General features: G+C 36.2%; 1 protein-coding gene across 1 annotated transcript in view; it reads left to right on the forward strand.

The window, feature by feature from the left end:
- CNTNAP5 (contactin associated protein like 5) overlaps window positions 1-25,156 on the forward strand; it is a 716,034-nt gene that overhangs the window by 608,184 nt on the left and 82,694 nt on the right. The window contains exons 18-19 of the mRNA XM_006920991.1: window positions 6,716-6,955; window positions 13,313-13,537. Coding sequence (XP_006921053.1) covers window positions 6,716-6,955; window positions 13,313-13,537 — 465 coding nt within the window. The remainder of the gene's footprint in view (window positions 1-6,715; window positions 6,956-13,312; window positions 13,538-25,156) is intronic.

A 25,156-nucleotide genomic window follows, 5' to 3' on the forward strand; every position in this document is an offset into this window, starting at 1 on the left:
ACAGTTTTATGAAATACATTCCACCATCTAAAAGGGATTTCAGTCACCAGTAATAGAGAGAGAAAAGAGAGAGAGACAGAGACACATACAAGACACATACATGAAAATTGAGAACTACTTGAATTGATTTCACCAAAGACAGAGAGAGAATTTAGCCACATTAGTCCAGGTAGGAAAGATCAGCCTTATAGCTATAGTTTAGAAAGGACTTTTTGAAAATATGTTGAGTAGGGCTCATAAAGCTTTAAAGTACAAAATAGAGCTATAAAGTTTAGGGATATTGTATTAGAAAGTCCAAGAAGCTGCTCTTACATAAAACTTGGAAGGGCAGATTCTTAGAACAATAATATAAACAAGCTTCAAAAGTTACCAAACTACAACTCTCACACTACATGGCTTTACTAGTGGTAATGAAATACTGACAACAATCAATGGGTGATCCTTACTTTCTTCCTTTAAATTGGGGTTTGTAAAACTTTTAACTCTGAGTACTGTCATCACTAAAGCACACGAGCTAAAGGGAAAGAAGTAACAGAATATGTCATATTCTTTCTTCTCAATAGGAATCATATTTCTTTCTTCATCTTCATTTATTTCATATTTTTCATTTCATAAGCTAAGATATGTGATTAAAACATTTTTATTATTATAAGGTATTTACTTAATAACCTACAGAAGTGATATGTTTTACTATTAAAATATTTTAAATTTATGATGCTGTTTTAATCCTATTTAAACAACACATTTTATTTCTCTGAAAGTTTGCTAGTCATCAAGATTTAAATCTTTTTTTTGGTGAAATCAATTCAAGTAGTTCTCAATTTTCATAAATTATATTTATGCCAAAATTTAATTTATCTTCAGGAATTATTTATGAATCTTTCAGGCTAAAATGTATATATAAAGATGGGATAAATTTTTAGTCTTTCATGCAAATTTCATGTAGATATAAAATTATCATATATCCTGAATATGTGATAAGCTTTCTGCAAGTCAACAGGGAAAAGAGGCAGCTGTGTTTCATGGCAGGTTTTTTTCCAGACATTTCAATAAAATTGATCACAAAGACAATGAGTTGTAAGAGCATGTGGGTGGGTCTAGAGGAGATATCTTGCTAGAGGTGAAGCCCAGGTCATCTGTGGAGAGAGCACCTGCTTCTGTTATGCTTCTTTCCAATAAATTCCATCTCAGGTGTTACTCTGCTTTATTGAATTTGTCTTAATGTACTTGAAAAAGAAAAAAATGCTGCTGAAGTTCATTTTAGTCTGTTGGTTTAAATTTTGTTATTTAGCATTCAGAGATATGTCCATTTAGAAATAGCAGGTAGCTGAAAAAGCTGAAGTTACAATTTTTCCATTTTTATAATTTAGTGATTCAAAAAAAGAACAGAAAGAAAAGCAATAACAAAAAATTCTACTTGGTTGTAGCAGACAAAATTAAGAATTTCATTTCCTATCATTCAGAAATTTAGAGAAACTGGATATTTTTATTCACTAGACAGAAAAAGATGTCACTGATATGTACTTCTTTACTAATACAATAGAATGTGGCAGTACTTAAATATTAATTTGGATAGATACCTTTAGCCACTGAACTATCTTTCAATCAAAACAGAGCATCATTCACCATTGTAATCAGTGACATTGCTGCTGTTCTTATGAGTGTTCCCTGAGTGCCAAAAATGGGGTGATTTTACAGATAGGATGTACCTTTAATATTGCCCCTGCTATAAGAATGTGACAAGTTGAAGTGCTAAAACACAAGTCAATGCATACTGGATTCCCAGAAAAAATACTTTAACTTCAGGCTTTTATCACCATTATAGTTACATTTGCAACCATGCTGTTTCACTGGTCACATTTCTTTAACAGAGTAGGGGAAAATTCATAACTGTAGCTTCTGAAATATATGCTGCAAAGTTGTAGTTGTCCTATCTTTTACACTCTTGGTGGTATCATTCCTCTGCTTTGCTCTTTCATAAAAATGTGCCAGTCACTATAAAGGTGAAGCAAGAGAAGCTCAAGAACTAGCACCCGTAGCTGAGAGTAAAATGAAGAGATCTAGGTATAAATTCAAGTTCAACTGCCAACAGGCCATGGGGTCTTGGTAGAACACAAAACTAGCCTAAGTATACTCATTGTCTTTATCTGCAAGATAAAATTGAAGAGTCTGGTAACTAACTTTTCAGAACTTGAGAATCTGCTATTTTTATGTGTTTATTAGGAATGACAACATCTTTATCTTTATGCCCATGTGTATGTAACAGCATGAAAAAATTCTCATTCTCCCCAAATTTGACATCACATCTTTCCAAATGTGCTGGACACTTTAGAAAGATTTTATTCCCATGAATCTCATTTTTGTGTGGCTTTACTTACTTCTTACTTTTTTGATCTTTCATATAACTTATTTTTTTGCTTCGTTGGCTCAGCTTTCTTATATGTACCAAAATAAACTGAAGTTACTCCCAACTTATAACTCCTTAGGGAAAATACTACACTGACTTGATAAATCATAAAGTTGCAGAGATCCCCCAAAATGCTACTTCTGCTTTCACATCGGTAGGGAATTATTATTCCTATTTTCAGGTGAATCATGTCAAATGTAGTGAGGGCACACAAGAGAAATAGAGGCTCTTGCACTTGCACTCAAGGCAGACACAAGGAATTGAGATGTTTCTCTGGAAGCAATGAGCATTTGTCTAGATGACACTTGGAGGTTTTCTATGAATGACAATAGTCACGTTTTTAAAATTTGATTCAGACTCAGTTCAAGGAAGCATCATCATGATGAATATGCTTGGGGTACCAAGGACCAACTGAAGAGTTTCATATAAAATTGCTTTTAGCGAAGCCATGTAACCAATGATGTAAATTGTCAATAAGAGTGATATGGAAGCCAAGAGGATAAATGCATATGTATTTGTTAGTTGGTAAGAGAAACCACATAAGAAACCAGGGGAAGACAGTAGAAGAATCACCACATAAGAATCACTAGTAGTATCAACCAAAATTGTCTAATCAAATAGTTCATTTTAGGATTTTAGGGCTGTGAAGATATACAGGCTTTGAAGGTTAGGAAACCCTAGTCTGTTCTTGGCTCTGCTGGTGTAAAATCTGTTTAATTCTTGATTCTGGCCAAAGCAATGTCTCTGGCACTGTTTTCTCAACTACGTAATGTGAAAATATGAATAGCTTTTTACCATTAAGTGTTCAAAGAGTTAATTATAAGTTTTCTGGCATACAAGTATGTCTGTTTGATTTTTTTTAAATTAGAGGCATTGCTCTAATTCTCAAACAGCTTGCAGATTAAGTATGAACCCCAATTAAATGACTTTCGGCTGCCCTAATTATAATACTACAATTTTTTGTTGGCTATGTTCTTTCAACCTTATGATAAACTCTAGACAAGATGCAGACAATTAAAAAGAAAAATATGTTAAAAAGGTTGAAAAATCAAATACCTGCAAGAGCCAGGAAGGTGATATGAATGATTGAAGTTGTCCTAGTGGGGAATGTAGCCAGGTGTACAATGCATGAGGAACTGCCCTTAGTGCAGCTGAGCTTTGGCATGCAGGAAAATAGGTTCATTGCTAACAGATCTCAGTTCTTCAATGAAAGACTTACTACAATTTTTAAAATAGTTTTGTTTTAAAAAATTGGCATCCAGTTAAATACTGGGTGGGCAGAAAATTTGTGACTAAGGAATGTAGGGTGTGTGTGTTTGTGATTGCAGGATGAAGGAGGATGAGCAGTGAAGTTCATGGGGAAAGATACCATACCACATAAATATGAAGTATACACAGGGGTCCAAAGTCAAGACAGACCATGGGGCATTAAAGATCCATTAACAGTTCAAAATGCCTTGCGCCCTGGTGTCAGAGCAGGAAGATGGAAAAATAAGTGGAGGCCAAATTTTTCATAATATATCAGCTGTGCTAATATATCTAAGGAATTGAGCTTTATTCTCAGGACAACAACTACTGTCTGTAGGGTATCAAAAAGTACTGGCAATTTTTTTTTTATGTGGTTGAGCTCTTTGATTATAAAGTAGTGCATGGACAGAGTCAAGGCTTAGAGTAGGAAGATCAGTTAGAAGATCGTTGCTGAGATTTAAGTGAGGTGAGGGAGATTGTACTAAGACTGGCTCAGGGTGCGGAAAGAAGCAGATGGATCCATAGATATCTGGGAGAGCAGATTCACAGGGCTGGTTAGTGGAAGAAAGGATATGAGTGAGAAAGAGGAGGGAAAATTGTGGCTACATTTCTCAATAGTATTCAAGTTATACAGAGATTCACACCTCCAGTGCCACTGTACAGGTAATAACTAGATAACACTGTCCGAAAATGAAGAGTGCTGACAACCTAACTGGGTGTGACTGTGTGAGTGGGAAAAATCTTTTCAGAATGATCCTATTCTTAGTCTACATATTACTTCTTTATAAAGAAAAGAAAAGGAGCTTAAGCCTCTAGTTTTTCTCTCTTGTAAAGATTAAAAAGCAGTCAGGTAAAGACTAAAATTTAGTTTATAGTTCATTTTATTGTATTTTGTCAGCACAGGAGAATGCTGAAATGACTCCCTTATTATGGGTCATTCTCACTGTGCTCTATAGGTCTCTAACCTCAAGAATGGCATTTCTGTTAGAGAAACAACCCAGCCACCTTCTCCATTTGTGAACTTGGCTAAGTCATATGCAGAAAAAAAAAAAGTGCAATAGATTCTGCATTCTCCACCTCTACTATAAATGCTGCTGAGAAGACATATGAAGAGTTATTCAAATCTACCACAGGGAGTGACTACTAAATAAGGGAAAACAGAAAACAAAACATTAGACTTCATAAATCTTCTCCTCTTTATTCTGCACAATTTCTAAGAAAGAAATAATGAAGCCTCCTCTGTGATCTGCTTGTATTTATAATTGATTTGTCTTGTGGTTAAAGGAAATTTACTCATTAAAATTGAGAGAGACAGCAGAATGCAGTATGGGTTTGACCTATTGGTCAGCTTGGGCATCACTTACCAGAATAGAAAATGTGATGGAGTTTTATTGTTACTTCAGGATAATAAACTAGATTAATCGTTTAGTAACGTTCTGTCTTTAGATGCAAACAGTGACTGTCATACGTGTATTTATGGGTCTGATGACCTGGTGTGATTCAGGGAAGACAAAATTCCTCCTATTCCCACTCTATATTCCCACTATCTCCATTTCCAATTATTTCCTCAAGAACTCTGCCAGGCCAATTGATGCCAGAAATTTGTTTAGGTTGCATATTCATTTATTTAACTTACAGCTCTTGTTCTTGTGTAACATCTACATTCCCAGGTTAAGATAGCACATATGAAATTTATATCTGCTTCCACCTTGGTAGGAATATATTTTATCTGGTCATTTGTTGGACCAAGATTTAATGAAGTTGAAATATAAAAGACTAGAAACAAATGAGGGTCAGAAAGAAGAGATGATAGAGAAAATAAATGACAAGCCAGTTCTACCCTTGTCGTTTTCCAACACACCTTCACCTCCTCCCCATTAGAGCTCCTTGTAGACCTTGAAGACCTGAATATCCTTCATTATCCGTGTTCATAAACTTAAGCTTAAAACACTGGATTTTTAATAGAATTTGGGCTCTTTAAGTCTGGTCAAATACCTTCTCTGGGATCTTGCAGAATTCTCAACACAAAATAAATATCTGCTGATGGGTTTTAGTTTAATCTCTTGGTTTGGTGTCTCTCAATACATATTTTTCTGACTTTTGAGATGTACGCTAATAGAATCCTAAAATTTCTAACATTAACAAAAAACTCCATCATTTCGAATATACTCTCATCTTGAACAATTTTCAATGAGCATTGCAAGTCTTTCTGAAACCTTTAAGATGTACCTTCAGAAGAAAGTTGGGGTACAACCCTTGTCTGTATTCCAGAAGGAAAAATTCATCTTCCAAATAATAATCTGGGAGTAATTGCTAAGATCAATCAGCATTTATATATATGACCTACCAGTTCTCACCATTATGAGGGTTGAAAAGAAGGGATAGAAAAGAGCAGTGATTGAGAATGTACTGTATTCTTTGATCTTAGCTAAGCATTACCGTAATCACGTGAAATAGACTTATTCTTATTTTATAGATCAAGTAGCTGAGGTTTAAGTGAGTCAGTTGTTAATGTGGCTAATCATCTAGTAACTTGGAGTTTGAGGCCATGTCTATCTGGTCCTGAAGTTCATCTCTTTCTAGTCCAATGCACTGAGCTGTGTGCATTACAAAGCAATTTGTAGTTTTCTAACTCCATGAACCTAACGGCTTGCTTCTAACTTTGCCAGGGGGACAATCTAGCTCTATGCATTCCACTTCAGATAAATGTCTGCTATAGATCAAAAACACTTTTTATTTCTTTTTTAAAGGACATAGCAAGTTCTTATCTTAAAGTTTGTATCTTAAATTTATAAAGTACGGTATTCTACATGAACTATAATCTTTTTAAAGGTTTTTGGGTGTGTGTTGTAGGCTATTTTTCCCAGCCTGAAAAGACTTGCATTTTCTCCAGGTTCTTTAAATTCCTAATTCTCACCATAAACTTCAATGGAAAAGTCCACCACAGCATAACAACAGAACAATAGTCAGTTGTTACCAATGCTGATATTAAACTTAAAAAATTTGAACCCTATAATATCTTATATTTTTGTGTATATGTGTGTGTGTTTTACCCCTTAGGGGGAACATCATCAAAACAGAAAGGCTTCCTGGGATGCATACGCTCCTTACACTTGAATGGGCAGAAACTGGACCTGGAGGAGAGAGCAAAAGTTACTTCTGGAGTCCGGCCAGGATGCCCCGGCCATTGCAGTAGTTACGGCAGCATCTGCAACAACGGGGGCAAGTGTGTGGAGAAGCGCAGTGGATACTTATGTGATTGCACCAATTCACCATATGAAGGGCCCTTTTGCAAAAAAGGTACAACATGGATTTCTGTTCTACCATGTGCTGTATGGTTAGCACGTACAGGCCATGACCAAGTCATAGAATCCTATGACCTTAGAGAGTCCTCAAACTATCATTTACTCTCCCTCAATTTCTCTCTGTGTAGAAACCCTGCATACCTCCTCAACAGAAATATTCATACACATTATCACTGTGTGTGGACACTGGCAGTACAATTGTACCAAGTGGATAGATAGTAACAGGCCAGATAGTAACTGGCAGTACAATTGTACCAAGTGGATAGATAGTAACAGGATAGATAGTAACTGGCAATACAATTGTACCAAGTGGATAGATAGTAACAGATTCTTCTTGGCCAAGAGCCAGCCGAGGAGGAGTGACTGTTCTTTCTGTTGTATCACGTAGACTCTCATTTCTCCTCTGTCAACCAGATCAGGTGGAGTATAATGACCCTTCCAGTTTTAATTCTTCAGTTCATAAATGTAATCAAAGAATCATAGAATTTGGTCTTGGAAGAACATTAAAGACCCTTAGGGCATCTTAAATCATTTTTAAAATAAGGAGAGTATAGATAAATTAGTAAAATCTGTATTATGTATCTAGTAAAATCTCTCTGTTCTGTAGATGATGTGATTGGGGTCTGAGGCTTTAAAGACCTACCTCTGAGTCTTATAAATTCATTGCATTGACAAAAGCTAACCATAATGGATATACATCTTGAACAAGGAATAATGAATGGTCGTAGTGTAAATTATCTAAATAAATTCAAGATAATTTTACAAACTATAAAATTTCATTTTTAGAGGAAATACTATTTTTTCAAATACGACAAAAGATTTAGTCTACCATCAGTCTTCACAGAATTGTAAAGTTTATTTTATTGATTAAAAAATTTGTTGAGTAAATAATGTAAAAGATATTTCAAGAGCAGTGTTTAAACCATTAAAACATTTTAATCACCATTTGAAACATCATTTATACACAAATAATAAAGGCAGCTATAAAAATTCTTGTAAATTCATTAAAACATTTTTCCCAAGCACCTCTGCCAAACAATGCTTTATTTAGTCCAACTTCCTGTTAGAACTTAAAAACAATAAGGAAAGGAGCACCCAGTATTGTCTTCCAGAGATCTGTAATTCAAGCTTTTTATCCATCTTCAATGGCCTTCTGCCCGGTAAATGTGAATTACTGGCTCGATATGGCTGGTCAAACTCTTCATCCATTTGCACTGGCCTTCTCAGTTAGCGTGAATTACTTGTTTGTCATTGCTGGAAAGTATCTTGCTTTGGAGAAAATTAATGGTACAAATTTTAGAGCCGACAGAGTGTTGGGCCCTGCAAGAGAACTTGAAATAAATCAGGGCCTTTTCTGGTAGGCTCTTAATGTTACTTAAGATAAGCAAAGTGCTGCTGGGTTTTCCCAGAGGTCTCTAAACAACTTTCCTGAAAAGTTTGAATGACACGCTTAGACTGGTCCCACATGCTAAAAGAAGCAAATACAGAATAAGCACTAGCAAGCTCTGTCACTAAAGTATACTAACATTGTTTTACAGGATCTATACCCAGGCTTCTGTTGGGGGAAAAAAAATAGCAGACTTCTCTGCCTTTATCCAGGAATATTGTTCAAACATCTCATAGATCATATTCTGAATTTAGCCTAATTTTTCATTGGCTCCTTTCTCTGAAACAGCTCCTATAAATTATCTTCTGTACATGCCACTGTATCTTTTGACTGAATTTGTTGAAATGTCCTCTGTGCTCTCTTCCCACTTTTTATTTTGATCTACAAGCAAAATAGACACATATGTGCTTAGCTTTTTCAGCTTGTTTCATATTTCATTGTTTCCAAACTTTCTCCATTTCATAAATCTAAAGAAATGATTCTCTTTATATTCAGCAGTTCCAAAGTCTGTGAGATGAACCTTTTTACCAAGTCTATTAGCCATGCCAATTGCCTCTGGGAAACGTGGCTTGGAAGTGAAATGGAGCCATTAACTACAAGATGGTCCTAAACATGGTTGCTCTCTATTGGGGCAGTCTTCTATGCTAACTTTCTATGGCATGTATATTTCAGGGTGTGTAAATACCGGAAATATCTGGGGTAGAATTAGTGACATTTATCTATTAGCTATGCCTGGGCTAGAACCATAGACAATGAACCTACTTTCTCTTTCTGCTTATGGTACAAAGAAATAATAATCATAAATTTAGGTAATAATTATTGACTGAAATATTTGTTCCTCATCCCCAGTCTAATAGGGAGAACGATAATGTCTACATTTAACATATGAGAACCTTAAAGGTCATAGAGGTTTAGTGACTTATTAATAAATGTCAGAGCTGAGGGTCCATCTAACATCTTATTGGTTCCTTTTCTCCTTAATGACCCTAATTTCATTCTCTACAGGAATATAATTCAAATACGTAGTTTTTTGGTTTGTGTTTCTTTCTTATTAAATTATAATGTAATTTACATATCATGGTATTGAACTTGTTTAAATGTGCAATGCATGAGTTTTTAGCATGTTCACGAAGTTGTGCAACCATCACCATCTATTTTAGAGTGTTTTCATCATCCCTAAAAGAAATCTATACTCATTAGCAGCAACTCTTCATTCACCTCTCCCCTGAGTTCCTGGAAACCACTAATCTATTTTCTGTCACTATGGATTTACCTGGTCTGGGTATTTTATTTATATGTGGCCTTTTTCTGTCTGGTTTCTTTCAATTAGCATGTTTTCGAGGTTTAATTATGTGTAGAATTGACCGTATTTCATCCTCTTTTATTTCCAAAAGAGGATTCCATTCTGTAGATGCACCACATTTTGATTACTTATCCATTTATCAGTTGTTATTATTATTATTATTATTTTGCTATTATGAATAATATTGCTAGAACATTTCCATACTTTTTTTGTATGGACTTCGGTTTGCTATTCCCTTGTATGTGTACCCAGAGATAGGACTGCTGGGTATTATAATAACTGTATGTTTAACTTTTTGAGAAACTGTCAAACTGTTTTTCAAAGTGGCTGCTCTATTTTACATTCTTACCTGCAAAGTATGAAGATTCCAGTTTCTCAGCATTCTCACCAATACTTGTTATCGCCTGTCTTTTTGATAATAAACATTCTATTGTGAATGTGTGAAACAGTATCTCATTGTGATTTGACTTACATTTCCCTAATGACTAATAATGTTGAACATATTTTTATGCACTTATCCGCTGTGGATACATCTTCTTTGGTGAAATATCTATTCAAATGTCTTGCTTATTTTTTTTAACTGGGTCATTTTTTTTTATTTGCAGTTGTAGGAATTCTTTGCATAATTTGAATATAATTTTCATATTATATGTATGATTCATAAACATTTTCTCCATTTCCCACTTTCTTGATAGGATCTTTTGAAGAACAAAAGTTTTTAATTTTGATGAAGTCTAATATACCTTTTTAAAAAATTTTGTTGCTTGTGTTTTCAGAGTTTTATCTAAGAAAATCATTGTCTCTTCCAAGGCCACAGGATCATTATTATAAGAAAAACTTATTTATGCGTGTTTAATATTATGCCAATTGTTCTATTTGTTTTTATTTTATTATTTTATGTTTTTTAAATTAATTGCGATCTGATTTCTAGGTAACCACTAGCCTTGTCATTATCCAAGATTGGTTGTCATGTTTATTCTAATTCTAAATTTAATTATCATTATTAAGACCAGCTATTGTTTATTGAGTTCCTACTATGTGCCATAATTTTATATTCTTCTAATCCTTCTACCCACTACAAGGCTAAATTCACTACTATTTATGTTTGAATAAACTGAGATTAATTGGGATCTTTTGAAAGAACTGCAGAAGGGCACAGCCAGGTTCCAGTTTCCAGGTCAATCAGACTACACAGCTGGCTCAGAGATACATTTCCTCTCCAGCACCACCCTGTCTCCTAGCTACTTCTGTTAGCTCATTCCACACTTTAAGGCCTTGTCAGTGTTGAGCAATTCTTTTAGATCTTCCTAGGCTACTTTGACCCATGGAGATATCTTTGTATTATTTTTTCTGTCACTCACATATCACACCCTAGGCTATGTCCATTGGTGTTATTCTTTCAATGTGTTCTTCTCAGAATATAATCGGTACAGTTTTTTCCACCAGGTAGGTGTTCAAGAGATATTGCTAATGTTGGTATTGTGGTCTTGTAGTAGCATGATGTTCACTGATAAACACCTTCATGTTAAGATTTTTTTTCTCCTATTTATCCAAATAGTTTTGGATGTTCAGAAAAAAAATCAATCAGAGGCATAAATATGATCAGAGAACTTAAACTCTTAGTTTATAAAATATAAGAAACTGAGAGAATAATAGAATCCAGGTTTCTTGCTGAATTTCCCTTATGTTGAAATTGATAATACATAAACACAAAAATTACTGGGGATAGGGAAGAGGGAGGAGACAAATTTTGTAGGACATTTCTAACTAAAAAATTACTTTTCTTTTTAATTTCCTGTCTTAAGTATAAAGAAAAAATGTGATATGCCTATGTTTAATGTTATATAACAGAATGCTTTAAATTATATATACATTTGAACTCACACACAAACATCAAAGAAAAGACATTTTTCTGTTAACTAGGAGATAGTAACTCAAAGTACAGGTTAAATGTCCGCAAGAAAGTTCACTCAGGGAAAATGCTTGAATTAAGTCAATATTTAACCCGAATCTTCACCATCATAAGACTCTGCTTCATATATTTATAATCTGGAGTACTGATGTTATAACCTTCATGATGAATGCAAAACTCTTAATCTGAACCTTTAGAAAAATGAACTCATATCCTCAATCTGCTAACGATATGCATAAATATGCAACTTTATCTATTTTTTTTGGCACTTCTACAGGCTGTTATAGCATTTTCACAAAAGTAGAACAAATTTGCAATAGAAATATAAAGGTTAAGCCAGGTTTAATTGTGTTCTAGGAGCCATCAATTCAATCAGAGAATTCCACGTGGAATTAGAAACATCCCACATATCATTTAGAAAAAAAAATAAATTAATTATGCCAATATACATTCCTGTTTACTGTGCTATTTTTATGAAAGATGTTTGCTGCCAGATCTAATCTATATTGCTCTATAAAGGACCTTTTACTCCATACCCTGATACTCTATATAGATAAAATTGAAAGTGAACTTAAGAGTAGCCTTGATTAAAAGAAGAAAATATTTCAGCATTTGGATGAATGTGCAGTAAATAAACAGATTTTTATTTAATGAAGAAAATCGGGATGGGTTCAGGTTAAATTATCTTCTAATATGAGAGTTCATGAGTTCAAATTGTGCTGTGTAACTCTCCTAAGTGCTGTACACACATCAACTCATTTATCCACACAGAAATATTGTTGAGGTAGATCTTATGTTATGCTTCCCATTTGCCAGATGAGAAAATAATCTTCACAGAGTTCCCTAACTTGCCTGGGACCACACAGCTAGTATGAAATCCAATGAAGCTTTAGATCCAGTGCTGAAGCCAAACCCTGTGCTAATTCCATTAAACTAACAGTTGGAAGGAGGACATTATAAAGGAAAGATTGGGGGATTTGCATATTCCCGCTAATTGAATGTCATCAGTTTGTAGATGCTTCCTTTCTTTATGGTGGTGGCAGAACTCTCTCCAATGTGTCATGTGATAGGAATTGTTTCTCATAGGAAGACTTATTTGCCCAAGCTGTTGCTCTCTTTGGGCACTGAATACTAATTCTTAGACATCTGAAAACTTGAGTCTGGGAGTTGAATACTAATACTCTTCTTGCTGTTTCCATGGACCCCCTTTCTTCTGTTTCAATGGATCCTCACTCTTCACCAAACACCACAGGGTATTACTGCTGCCTCTCTCAATGTTCTGCTCTCAGTAATTTAGAGCTTACTTAAGACCCTCTTGATACACAAGAAAAACACAAACCAGAACTGTTAGCATTTCAATTTTGAAAGTAAGATGGTCTCAGTGAATTTCTCTACTCTATGCTGGAGGCAGGGACATCTTATCTTTTGCTTTTTGAAAAATGAGTTGGACACATGATAATTTTCTGCAAAAGTATGTTAAACTGACCTACATTTCTCAGTGCATATCCTAGCTCTCTTTCTAGCTATGCAACCTTGTTCAAGGTTCTTAGCCTAGGTAAGACTCATGTTTCTCATTTGTAAATGAGAATGACTCTGCCACTTCAAAATTATTGTGGGAAGCATACCATATAATTAATGTACAAACCCTCACACAGTGCCTGATGCATAGGAAACAATAAACAAGTTATTAATGTATTCTGAATCATAAATTAAAGATTTTAATATGTGTTTCCACTTTTATATTTTGCAGAGGTTTCTGCTCTCTTTGAGGCTGGCACTTCGGTTACTTACATGTTTCAAGAACCCTATCCAGTAACCAAGAATATAAGCCTGTCATCCTCAGCAATTTACACAGAGTCAGCTCCATCTAAGGAAAACATTGCATTTAGTTTTGCGACAGCCCAGACACCCAGCCTCTTGCTCTATATCAATTCTTCTTCTCAGGACTTCCTGGCTGTCCTGCTTTGCAAGAATGGTGAGTATTGGTGGTATGAAGCCTGATAGAATATCATACTGGTCTATAAGGACAAGGTATGCCATGTAGAACTGCATAATTTCAATCTAAATTTGGCCCTACCTAGACAGCTTATTTCCAGACCTCCAGACCTCTTGATTAAACTTTACCTTTATGAATTGCAATTGGTTTTCCAGGCCAGTGTCAATTCATTGCTGAAGTCTCAAATGTATTGACTTAAATTTGCCTCAACTGTGCAGCAGTAATTATTATTTATTCTGTGCTTGAATTCATTAAGAGTAAAGGAGAAGATCATAAGCATATCTAAATTTCAGAAAGACATTTGTCACATATATCTTGTCATCTTTACTGCAGTCTCCTTTACTGAAAGCTGTTAAAACAACTAGCATAAATGCAGGCTGTATTAATAGAAGTTGATTGCCTAGGTCTTGGAGAGAAGTAGCATATGTGAGTCATAACCTTGTGGAATATGGTCTCTGTTCTGAGGATCAGATTTTGAAAAGAACGTGGACAAAATGGAATATGCGAAGATAAGAGGGAGAAAGGAGCTAGAGAACCTACTTCATAGGAGGGATGTTGAAGGATACCTGTTTTGATAGCTGTTAGAAAAAATCAGATTTTCTTCCCTGACTACTTAATTCTACCCTGAAATAATGACTATTAATATAGTTGTAGCCATAGACTCTATGATATCAAAATATCAGGGGTGAAACAATTATTAGGATGGGCAAAGAGGGCAAAGATGTGGACATCCCTGTATTCTGGTCTCGGAAAACATTTTCTTGTGATCAAGAATATACTTTTCCTCGTCCTGTAATTTGCTGGCACAATGAGATGAGTCTGGGCTTTAGAAACATCCACTATGGAGATGGGCTGTGGTGGGACACAGGAGGAAGGAGGCCTGAGGTGTACATCATTCACTGCGTCCTCTACAGACCTTAAGCAGAGACTCTAACTGTCTCTCTTGGGGGTTCATTCTTTGCTTCCTTTTACTTTTTGAGGGCTTATTCTTTGCTTCATCTTGCTTTAACTATTTACAACATTGAACATAAAGAATGATGTAAGGATCTAAAGCAAGGATCAATATTGGTGGACCTCTGAGTTGAATCAGGCCTAAAGTGCAATAATAATAACAATGTCCAACTAGAAGTAACAGGATTCATTCACTCTAGGAACAATATGATGGAAGCAAAAAGAGAAAGAGAAACTAGAATGATAACATCGTTCTAAGACTTTGTTTTTGAAGAGCCTACAAGAGAGGAAGGAAACATAGTTTATTAGACCTCTTATTAATCAGCAAATCTTTGTATGATTGGAACCATTATATAAGCATGTCAGTTCTTAAACTGGGACCCCATAATGTCTCTGTGAGATTGGTAAGTCTGGCTGAGGACACCGAGGCATGAATTAACTGATTAATGTAGGCCAGCCAGCTCATTCATGACACAGGTGGGGCTAGAAGACAGAACTCCTGCTATCCAGCCCAACAACATTTCCTCTAAACTAGATGTGGCTGTATTATAAGTAAGATACTTCCGGAGCATTTAAATACAAGATTTCCCCCAAAGCATCTTTTGGGGGTGGTCTCAAAGGCACATTCGGACTTGCCAGGTCATGTCAATGGATATAGACAATAACAGGAATCACTATGTCAGACTAAATATATGTTATTCTATTTACTCTATTATAATATATGTACATATAAATAAATGTACACACACAAACATATATGTGTGTGTGTGTGTGTGTGTGTGTGTGTGTGTGTGTGTGTGTGTGTGTGTGTGTATATATATGCTGGGCACTATTATAATTAATTCACACAGCACTTAATCCTCGATTGGTGGTATTAACAAACCCAATACCTTACAGTTGTAGAAACTAAGACAGATAGATGTTAAATATCTTGATTAAAATCCCACAGCAAGTAAGGAGTAGAGCTTAGTTTAATTCTCTCTCTTAAGTTTGATAGCATATTCTGTATTCTTCACCACAAGAGCTAAACTGTGTTATTTATTTTTGAAACACAACATGTTTTAAATAACTCGAATTTATTTAATTGAAAAGCATTCTTGAATTCTGCTTTATCCCCTATTTTCTTATACTCTAAAGCTAAACTTGATCCCATAGATATTTACATATTTTTAACCCTGGCTAAATGAAAGAAACAAGGAAATACTTGTGTCTTACTTATCGGTTTGTTTGTTTTAAGCTTAGATCTCAGGGTAAGTGTAAAAGCAAAGGCTTGCACCTCAGTCTAATGGGAAATGGGTGTCCAAGCCGTGGTTAGTGATGGAATGCCCCCTCCCCTCAGCCAACGTCAGAAAGTCACCCCTGCACATGCCCTCACCTTGACCCATTCCCTCACCATTGCTCTAGGGAACTCTTATTACAGTAGTCAGTGGTGGCTGACTCAATGATTCAGGTTCCTGGACATTTCCTGTCATCTCTCTTTACTACAGTGGTGCAACTAAGATACGTGCTTCTTCATTTATTAGTCTCATTACATAGTATCAAGGACTATGGAAACCAACAAAGATAAGCAGGATAGGATTTTGTTTAAACATGATTAAAAAAAAAAAAAAAAGGACTCAAAAACTGCCTTAAACTTTCTGGAAGTCAGTCTAGATATATGAGGAAGTGAGGTTGCCCAGATTTCTCAAGCCATCTAAATAGAAGTTAAATTTTACCTAACTTTGAGAATGAATCTCCTAGGAATTGGGGGATTATAACAAGAGAGTAAAATACCTTGAGAGATAATGAATTCCTTGACATTGGAGGTCATCAAATAATAATTAAATGAAAGTTTATTAAATGTGGAAACCTTAATAAGAATTCCAACAGTGGATGACAGAGAAAAAACTTCTGAGTGTCTTTTCAGGTATTAGATTTTGTGATTTCTTAATCCTTTCTTGTATAGTCTTACATTTATATTTCTTTCTGCTAGGGTTTCAGTTGCAGACTGTGAAATACTTTTTATGGGGAATTAAGAATCGGGACCTTTACAGCTTGTTCCCAGTATGTTAATAGTATTCAGCCACTGACATAATTGCCAGTGAATAATATTGGTGACACTGTATTATAAAGAGGTAGGAATATTCTTACTGTGACTTGGATACACTTTGGTGGAAAATACACCTCTGAAAATACTAATGGAAGTTAAGAATATTTACAGATTGAAAAAAGAGAGAGAGATTAGGGCAGCAAAGATGGTAAAGGGTTAACTGAAAAAAGCTTTTCTCTGGAAAGCTTGTAAGATTGATTCACACCTCTCTGAGATGGCGTTAAGAGTCTTTTGTTGGTACAGCTTTCTTAACCTTACTTTGATTTAAGACACCTTTGAGAATCATGTGGGAATTATGATGAGAGGATCACTCTTAAAAGGAGTTCTTTTTGTTCTCCCCAGGAGGAAGAAAATGCCCACAGCCATGTCATACAAAATGGCTAGAATTGCAGCACTCTGGGTTAAGAAGTCAGGGGTGGGGAAGACAGGTAGATGAACTGTGTAAACACTGAACAAAAATTTTATCTTGCAAATTTATTTAATAAGGGTGTCCAGGCCAGAGGAAAGAAGACCAATGTGACTCAAAGTCATGTTTGCAAGTCTCTCCCTGGAAGGGATTGGATTTGGCAGGTTCTTTGCCCTTTATCATTTTTCTTGAAATTTCTCCAAATAGAGACTTATCTGGGTTAAGCTGCTACTATCATTTCAAATGAAAACAAGAAGAACTCAAAGGAAGAAAAAGATTTTAATTCTTGGTAAGAAAGAATAGAGGCAGAAGAGGAGACATTTCTGGGTCACAGGGTCCTTAGGAAGGAGAAGTTATAATTCCATAATCTGGGGCTTTGGCCCACAGGCAACTTCTCAGAGATGTGGCAATTGGAGGAGAAGGAGCATTTGAAAGAGGCAAAGATAAGAGTGTTCTAAAGATACACTTCTTAACTTTCACAGCACTTTATGCTCTGCCTTCACCATGGCGCTATGGAAATATCCTTTGAGCTTTACACTTTACTATTCACAGAGTGTCTAATATGTGGCCGACACTATTTTATGTACTGGAGAGACTGAGATAGACAGGAACCCGCTCTGCCTTTAAGGATCTATTCTGGGAATGAAGACATAACAAATACTAAGGATGCCAATATAAATTAGATGCTAGAATAGATTCTGTTAGAGGTAGAGTAAGGCAAAGACGGAAGAGTAACCAATTCTTTCTGCGAGGGAGTCAGAAAAGGCTTTGTCGAGATAGTGACCCTTGTGTTGGGCCATGAAAGATGAGTAAGTGTTCTCCAGGCAGACATTATTTTCTAAATCCATTTATTCTCATTGCAGATAGATAGATAGATAGATAGATAGATAGATAGATAGATAGATAATAGATAGATAGATTTTCTTTCCCCAATTTATTCTCCTTTCTTCTCTTTCATCATAAGTCCTTCTTGGCTCCTTGATGGTAGAAAAAAAAATCAAATATAGAATACATGCTAACTTTAAGGCCATCAATATGTGGTGAGATCACTTGGGTACAAAATCGAAATAAGGCTTCCATTCACCTTCCCATGGTAGCTGCCCAGCTGCCTTCCAATACTGAATGGTTCCTCTGACTTTGCTTCAACATCTCCTTTTTATTTATCTTTTTAAAACATATACATTCATAAGATACACCGTCTGCATTTGGATTGCACAAACCTTGGAGGGAATAATGATGAACCTAGACACTTTACATTTCCAACAGACTGACTCCAGGGAGACAGGGAAAAGGAGGCATCCAGAGAAGAAGCATCTTCAACAAATCTCAATAGGCCAACCCTAGGACAATCCCCGATGCTGCCGCCTGCCACACATTTTCTGATAGGAGCATATGGCATATGCTTGACTTCCTCAGAGCAGCAAGAATCCTGAAAAACAGCCTGAGAAAAGCATGCCTCGGAGGTCTTTTTCCTTGGTCTTACTACTCCCTGACCACTCCAGTCTTTGGGCTTGTGTCAAGCAACACTTTGCTACTTTTGAACTTAAAATTCTCAAGGCTTCTGATATCTCCCAGACTCTGTTTAGGTTGGTTTATTTCCTGTATTTCTGGGCTTTCCGATAATCTCTTGCTAGGTGACACCAGGTCCTGCTGGCAGGTCCATTTTCCATTTCAAATTAACGTAGTTGTGAAACACCGTGACCCTGAGAGGGCAATCAAGAGTCCTTCCTCCTCACTTCTCCCTCCTAGAAGAAGGACAGTGATATGGGAGAGAACAAATCGCATCTCCAGTATCATATCGTTAATCCACTGAGCCAGGGGGTGGGCCCGAGTGAAGAAATGAAGGCATGATGAGGATTTTTTTATGTTGTGGTGTGTTCAAATAGTCCTTGAAGATTGTTATGGACAGAATGGTCTCTCCCTCCCTAAAATTAATATGTTGAAGCCCTGAATCTTCCTGTAGCTGTGTTTAGAGTAAGAAGGTAATTAAGATTAAATGAGATCATAAGAGAAGAACCCTGATCTGATAGGGTCAGTGTTTTTATAAGAAGAGACACCAGAGCTCCACTCCCGCTTCCGCTCCTGGTCCTGCTCCTGCTCTGCCACATGAGGACATGGTGAGAAGGTGGCTGCAAGCCAAGAGGAGAGTTCTTACTGGACACTCGATTGGCTGCTGCCTTGAACTTACTGGCCTCCAGAACTGTGAGAGAATAAACTTCTCACTGATGTTTGAGTCACCAGTCTATACTATTTTGTTATAGTAGTTCAATCCATCTAAGAAGATCAAATGAGACAATGTAAGTAGATGTGCTTGACAGATATAAAGAATAAAACACTGCATTTTATTGATGTTTAATAATAATAACAATAATAATAATAAACAATAATATGGAAGCTACTAGGTCATGCTGGCAGTCCTATCCTCAGACGGACCATCATTGTGAAAAGAAAAAATGCAAGCTTGGGTTATATGAGCATAATATGAATGTCAACATTCAGGATAATTGGGATTCAATTTTAATACAAAGAGGACATGGAAATCCTCCATTGTCTAGAGGCAGAGCACCTAATGGGGGGATATTGCCCTGAGGAAGGAGAAAAATGAGACGCAGGGTTCCCACCCAGTGCAGTAGCTGCTGTCATTACTCACAGGCAGCAGTGTTTGATATACAAAAGCATGAAAATGGAAAACTCTAGTCACAGCTTTCCCAAATACTCTCTGAACCAGATCTTTGGAGAACTTGTATGATGTGTCTAAAAGAAAGACAGATAGAAAGAGAAAAAAATATATATTTAAATGGCTGAAGAGCAAGGTATATGCAAAGAACTAATGAAGAACTCTGCTAACTACAAGGCTAGGCTCGATGATGTACAGCTGGGAGACATGGCTAAACACATGGAAAATTCCCACGTCAACCCCAAGCACTCTAGCTGTGCGGCATCAAGGAAACCAAACTAGAGGCAGCAACAGTGGCTGAGCCAGTGCTCTAAGGCCCTGAGTGATAAGCTGTAATCAAAGATGAGTATGGAAATGAGGCTAAGAAATACAACACAATACATTTAACTCTACAAACATCCATTTAATGCCTACTATATGCATGCGCTAGAACTGTCATATCAAAATACCACAGTATTAATCTACAGAATTTATTTTCTCACAGTTTTGGAGACTGGAAATCTGAGATCAATGTGCCTACAAGGTTAGTGTCTGGTGAGAGCTATCCCCTTGGGTTGCAAATGCTTACTTTCTCTCTGTGTGAGCACATAGCCTTTCCTCATTATGTGTGTAGATAGAGAAGAGAGGAGAGGAGAGAAGAGAAGAGAATCCAAATATGCTTTCTGGTGTCTTCTGAAAAAAACATTCATTGTATTGTATCAGAGCTCTACCCTTATAACCTCGTTTAACCATAATTATTTCTTCCGAGGCCATATCACTAAATACAACTATAACTGGGGGTCCGGCTTCAACCTATGAATTTAAGGGGGACACAAACATTCAGTTCATAATACACACCATGTGCTATATGATTTTTTTATGAGCACATACATGTCCTATGGGCTCATAAAAAAAAAATGAATGTGGTATATTTGGCTTCAAGGAAATTCTTGAACTTGGGTTCCAATGCACAATTCCCCTTCATAATGTCAGTACCCAGCTCATAGTTGGTCTCAGTATTCTTGGATGCACTTATGTACTTTAAATCTAGTAGGAGAAGAAAGTACATACCTAGAAAGTGTAGGAACACCCCCACAGAGTCAGGAGGAGATGTCATGTGGTTACAGTGGGGCCATGTTGAGAAGAGAAGACAGCTCCTCTCAGTGCATCACCAAAGACTTCTTAGTGCAGATGGGCATGAAAATAAATTATATTATCTGAGTATTAATGTTCATAATACTGTTCTTCCTGAGATTCCATTTCGTCATCTGTAATATACATGTGGGAGGCAGGGTGGTTTAGACAGCTAAGGTCTGTGGAGCCTGCAATATTTTTTATTATATTTTCTGAGGGCCTTTAGGATCTTCTTACTTTGTGCTTTCCCAGCTTAAATAACCCAGAAATTTTTCAAAAATTGAGCAACTGTTTGTTTTTTTGATGAGGCTAGTTACTTACAACTGTACTGTGAGAATCAAGAAAATTGTTATTTACTTGTAGGCTTCATTATGAAAAGAGAAGAGACATGAACTAGGTGCCTTGGTTTCTTCATCTGTAAACTTGAGATAATTGCAATTGTCAAGGGTCTCGTAGCTGTGTCATTGGGGATTAATGATATTCTGTTTGTAAAGGATTTGAAAAAACTCAGATAAAAGATGTGGGAAAAACACAAAGAATGGTTATTACAAAACAGAACAAAGATCTTGCTAGTTACTGAGCCACCTTCATTTACTTTCTAAATTTCTTTTTTTTTTTTTAATGTTTAAGCCGGGGGCGGAGTGAATGGAGGACTGAATGTTTAGCTTTTGGTCTAGAACTCTAATTAGAAGCTTAAGGATTAAGAAAGTAGTTAAAGTCTGTGTGAAGAAAGCTTTTCTCAGAGAAAAGACATATTTTTATTCTTTTTAGACCACTTGACCTGTAACACTGACATCTTAAGATGTGAAAACAATTAAGCAGGAGTCCAAGTTTGGGGCTTATTCAGTTTCTCTGTGCAGTTAATTACCTTTTATTTAGCAAGTAAGTCTTGAATTTTCATTATTTCTCTTAATTCAAAGTAATAGATTTTTTCCACTTTTATAAGTAGCTTGACCTTTTGGTGTTTAGAAATAAGGACTCTGGAAATGGAATCCCCTAACCTAAAGCTTCAGTGGAGAGGTGGTGAATACGTTTTCAAGCTTGCGAGTCCAGTTCAGATTCCCAGCACCACCCACAGGAGACCTCCCTTGGTCTCCCAGCTAGAAAACAGAAAATAGCTAATGCTTATCAAGCGCTTAATGTGTGCCAAGATGCAGTTTCAGTACTTTGTATATGTTGATTCATTTCATTCTCAAACATGCTTATGGAGTTACCTCTAACATTTCCCCATTTTACAGGTGAGAAACCTTAGGCACAGAAAGGTTAAATGTCTCATCCAGGAAGACATAGCAAGAAACCAGTGGGATTAAAAATCAAACCCCACCAGTCTCACTTTTTAACTTATAATTATTCTGCTCTGTTCTTTGACCTCTCATTGCACTGTGTACTACTCTCACAGAAGCGATCATTTTCTCTTAGTGATAGCTTTCATGTAGGTTGTGTGCTCTGTCAGAAATGTCATATTCACTTCCTGCAGTCCTCCACACTGCCTTGTTTACAGAACTCTGTTTAAAAGATGAGTCAGGCAGAAATGATGGGATAATATATAAGGATACTTAAAAATATATTGCCAATAAAAAAGGGTGCAGGACATCTCCTTATATTTGGTAAATTGTACTTTGGTGTACACTGGAGCACACAGGACTATCAAGTGAAAAAAAATTACACTCTTATAGATGCCAATTTCTGTGATGCAAGTTGCAGGGTACAGCTACTGCCCCTAGCTCTGAAACTAGCAAGCTAAATTTGACAGTCACTGTCAATTAACATTTTTAAGTGAAATAGCACATGAGGGAGTGCTACTTTCTTGGAACAAATGGTTTTAATATTATTAATAACGCTAGGCAGAATATTTTTGGTTCAGAAAAATCATATGTAATACATGCATGTTCTTATTTAAACACAAGAGATGAATGCATAAACTTATTATCCTTCTCTTCTTAAATTCCTCCATAATGACATAGAGAAATTAAAATATATTTATAAAGGTAGAAAGTAAAAAAAAAAAAAGCGGAACTTAGGAGGTGTAAGAAATATTAACACATTTTAGAAATCAGACAACAGATGAAGGAAGAAGGCTGACTTAGTTATAGTCTCTGTGTAAGCATGAAAATGGAGAGACAGCTTGGGAGAGTCTCAGCCCTGGGTGTTCCATACTCTATGGTGTCTGGAACAAGCCATGATGTCAAGGGAAATGGGGTAAAATTTTTACAAGTAGCTTCTAACTCTAGACCCATTTTTTCCTATCCAGGCAGATAAGCAAGTTCCTTTCCACCTCCATTCCAGCAGTCCAGATACATATTCTGTAGCACATAACAACTGAACCAGAGTTTTCAAAGATGAGGGCATGGCTGAGAGACAGAGTTTAAGACAAGCATAGAGTGGCATTTGTACACTGGGCTGTGGGACCTTTGGCCTTATTGTTTGCCTTTGTCCAAAAACAGAAATGAAATGACTTCTGTACACAGGGCTGTAGGTCCCTTGGCCTTATTTTTTACTTTCTTCCAAGAATTCTTATAGTTTGGCTTTTCTTTCATCATTAGGAGATGAGATGGTTTTTCCATAGAAGAACTGAATAGCCCCATGAAAATATATGTGGGATAATTAGAGTTTTAGAAATGTCCCATTGAAAAGAATAGTTTTTCCATATCATCAGCTGACAGTGAATCCTACTTGTTGACAAACTCAGCCACTGCACATGGAATCTTCAATACAAAATGCAGTGACTCCATCACACTGTGTACAGATAACCAGGGCCATCAGCTAGTTCAATAATACCTCCAGGATGGAAGATAAAGACCAAGCAAATGAACAAACAAAGATAATTGGATAAAACAGAGATAATACAGGAGACAGAAAAAGCATAAAAGATATAATATCTTCATAGAAGTAGTAGAAATATAAATCTATGAAGCAAGAACATGATACTTTAAAATAAAACTGGCAAACAATAAAAAAAGAATCCTTGAAGGTGCAGGGAAATCTTCCAGAACGTTGAACAAAAATGCATAAAGAAAAATGGACAATGAAAACAAAATAGAATATCAGAGGATCAAAACATGATGTGTAATATTTAATAGGATTTATAGAAAGAGAAAATAGATGGGGAGAGGACATTAGCAAAGATGTAATAGAAAATACTTTATAGAATAAAATAAATCTGATGTAAAAGTTTGCTTCCTTACCCAACACAGTGAACAGTAAAAGACACACTCTAAAGCAAACACTAACTCTGCTAAAGGCAGGACCAAGAAGACTCAGATTAGTAGGGAATGTCTTCACAGAAGCACTAGCAATTTGAAGATAATGGAAGACCATCTTCACAATTCTTAAGGAAAGTGGTTTTCAAACTAGAATTCTAAACTTAGTCAAATTATCAGTCATGTGTGATGGAGGAATAATTTAATACATAAAAGGCAAAGGTATCTCGTGTCATTGTCTAAGACTTCCTAAATACCTTTACTGAGATACTACTTGATATGCATGTTAGTTATCTGATTCTGTATAAAAAATTACCCTAAAATTTAGCACCTTAAAACAGCAAATACTTATCACTTTATACATTTTTGTGAGGGTTCAGAATTATAGTTTTAGTTTAGCAGGATGATTCTGGCTTACGGTCTCTTTTGGAATCAAACTCTTGGCCAGGCTATAGTAATCAGAAGGGACCGGACAATCTGTTCCCAAGCTTAAGCCTGTGAAGGTTGACAGGAGCTCTCAGTTATTTGTTGTTTGACTTTTCAATAGGGCTGAACAGACAACATGTCAGTTGGTCTCTTACAGAGAAAGCAATGAAAAAGGTGGGGCGAGGGAGTAAGGGAAGGAGGGAGTGAAGGTGGGAGAGAAAGAGAGAGAGAGATGAGAGACAGAGAGAGAGTACCCAAGAGAGAACCTAAATTTTTTTAAAACCTAAACTCAGCAGTGACATCTAGTACATATGATGTGGAGGGAAGTTACACAAAGATAGGACTACTTGGATGATGGGATCATTGGGGGCCGTCTTAGAGGCTGCTTGCCACAACATGATTCACCAAAAGAAAGAAGTATATAAAAACAAAGATATGGGCTCTTGGAAACAGGTCACCCACCACAAAACAGGCCAGGTGATTCATGATTAACTGCCTTGCAGTAATCCTTGTGAGCAGCCAGTCTAGGCTAATGGTTACCAATTGAGCATAGTTTTGTCTTCCAGGGGACACTAGTAAAATCTGGGGACATTTTTACTTATCAAGATGAGAAGTGGTACTGAAAAGAAGTGAATAGAAGCTAGAGAGGTTGCTAAACTTCTTAAAGACCCAGTATATCACCACACACACACATATAACACACACACACTCATACCCACACACACACAAACACACA

Source organism: Pteropus alecto, unplaced genomic scaffold, assembly GCF_000325575.1.
Source record: "Pteropus alecto unplaced genomic scaffold, ASM32557v1 scaffold3, whole genome shotgun sequence".
Classification (NCBI taxonomy): domain Eukaryota; kingdom Metazoa; phylum Chordata; class Mammalia; order Chiroptera; family Pteropodidae; genus Pteropus; species Pteropus alecto.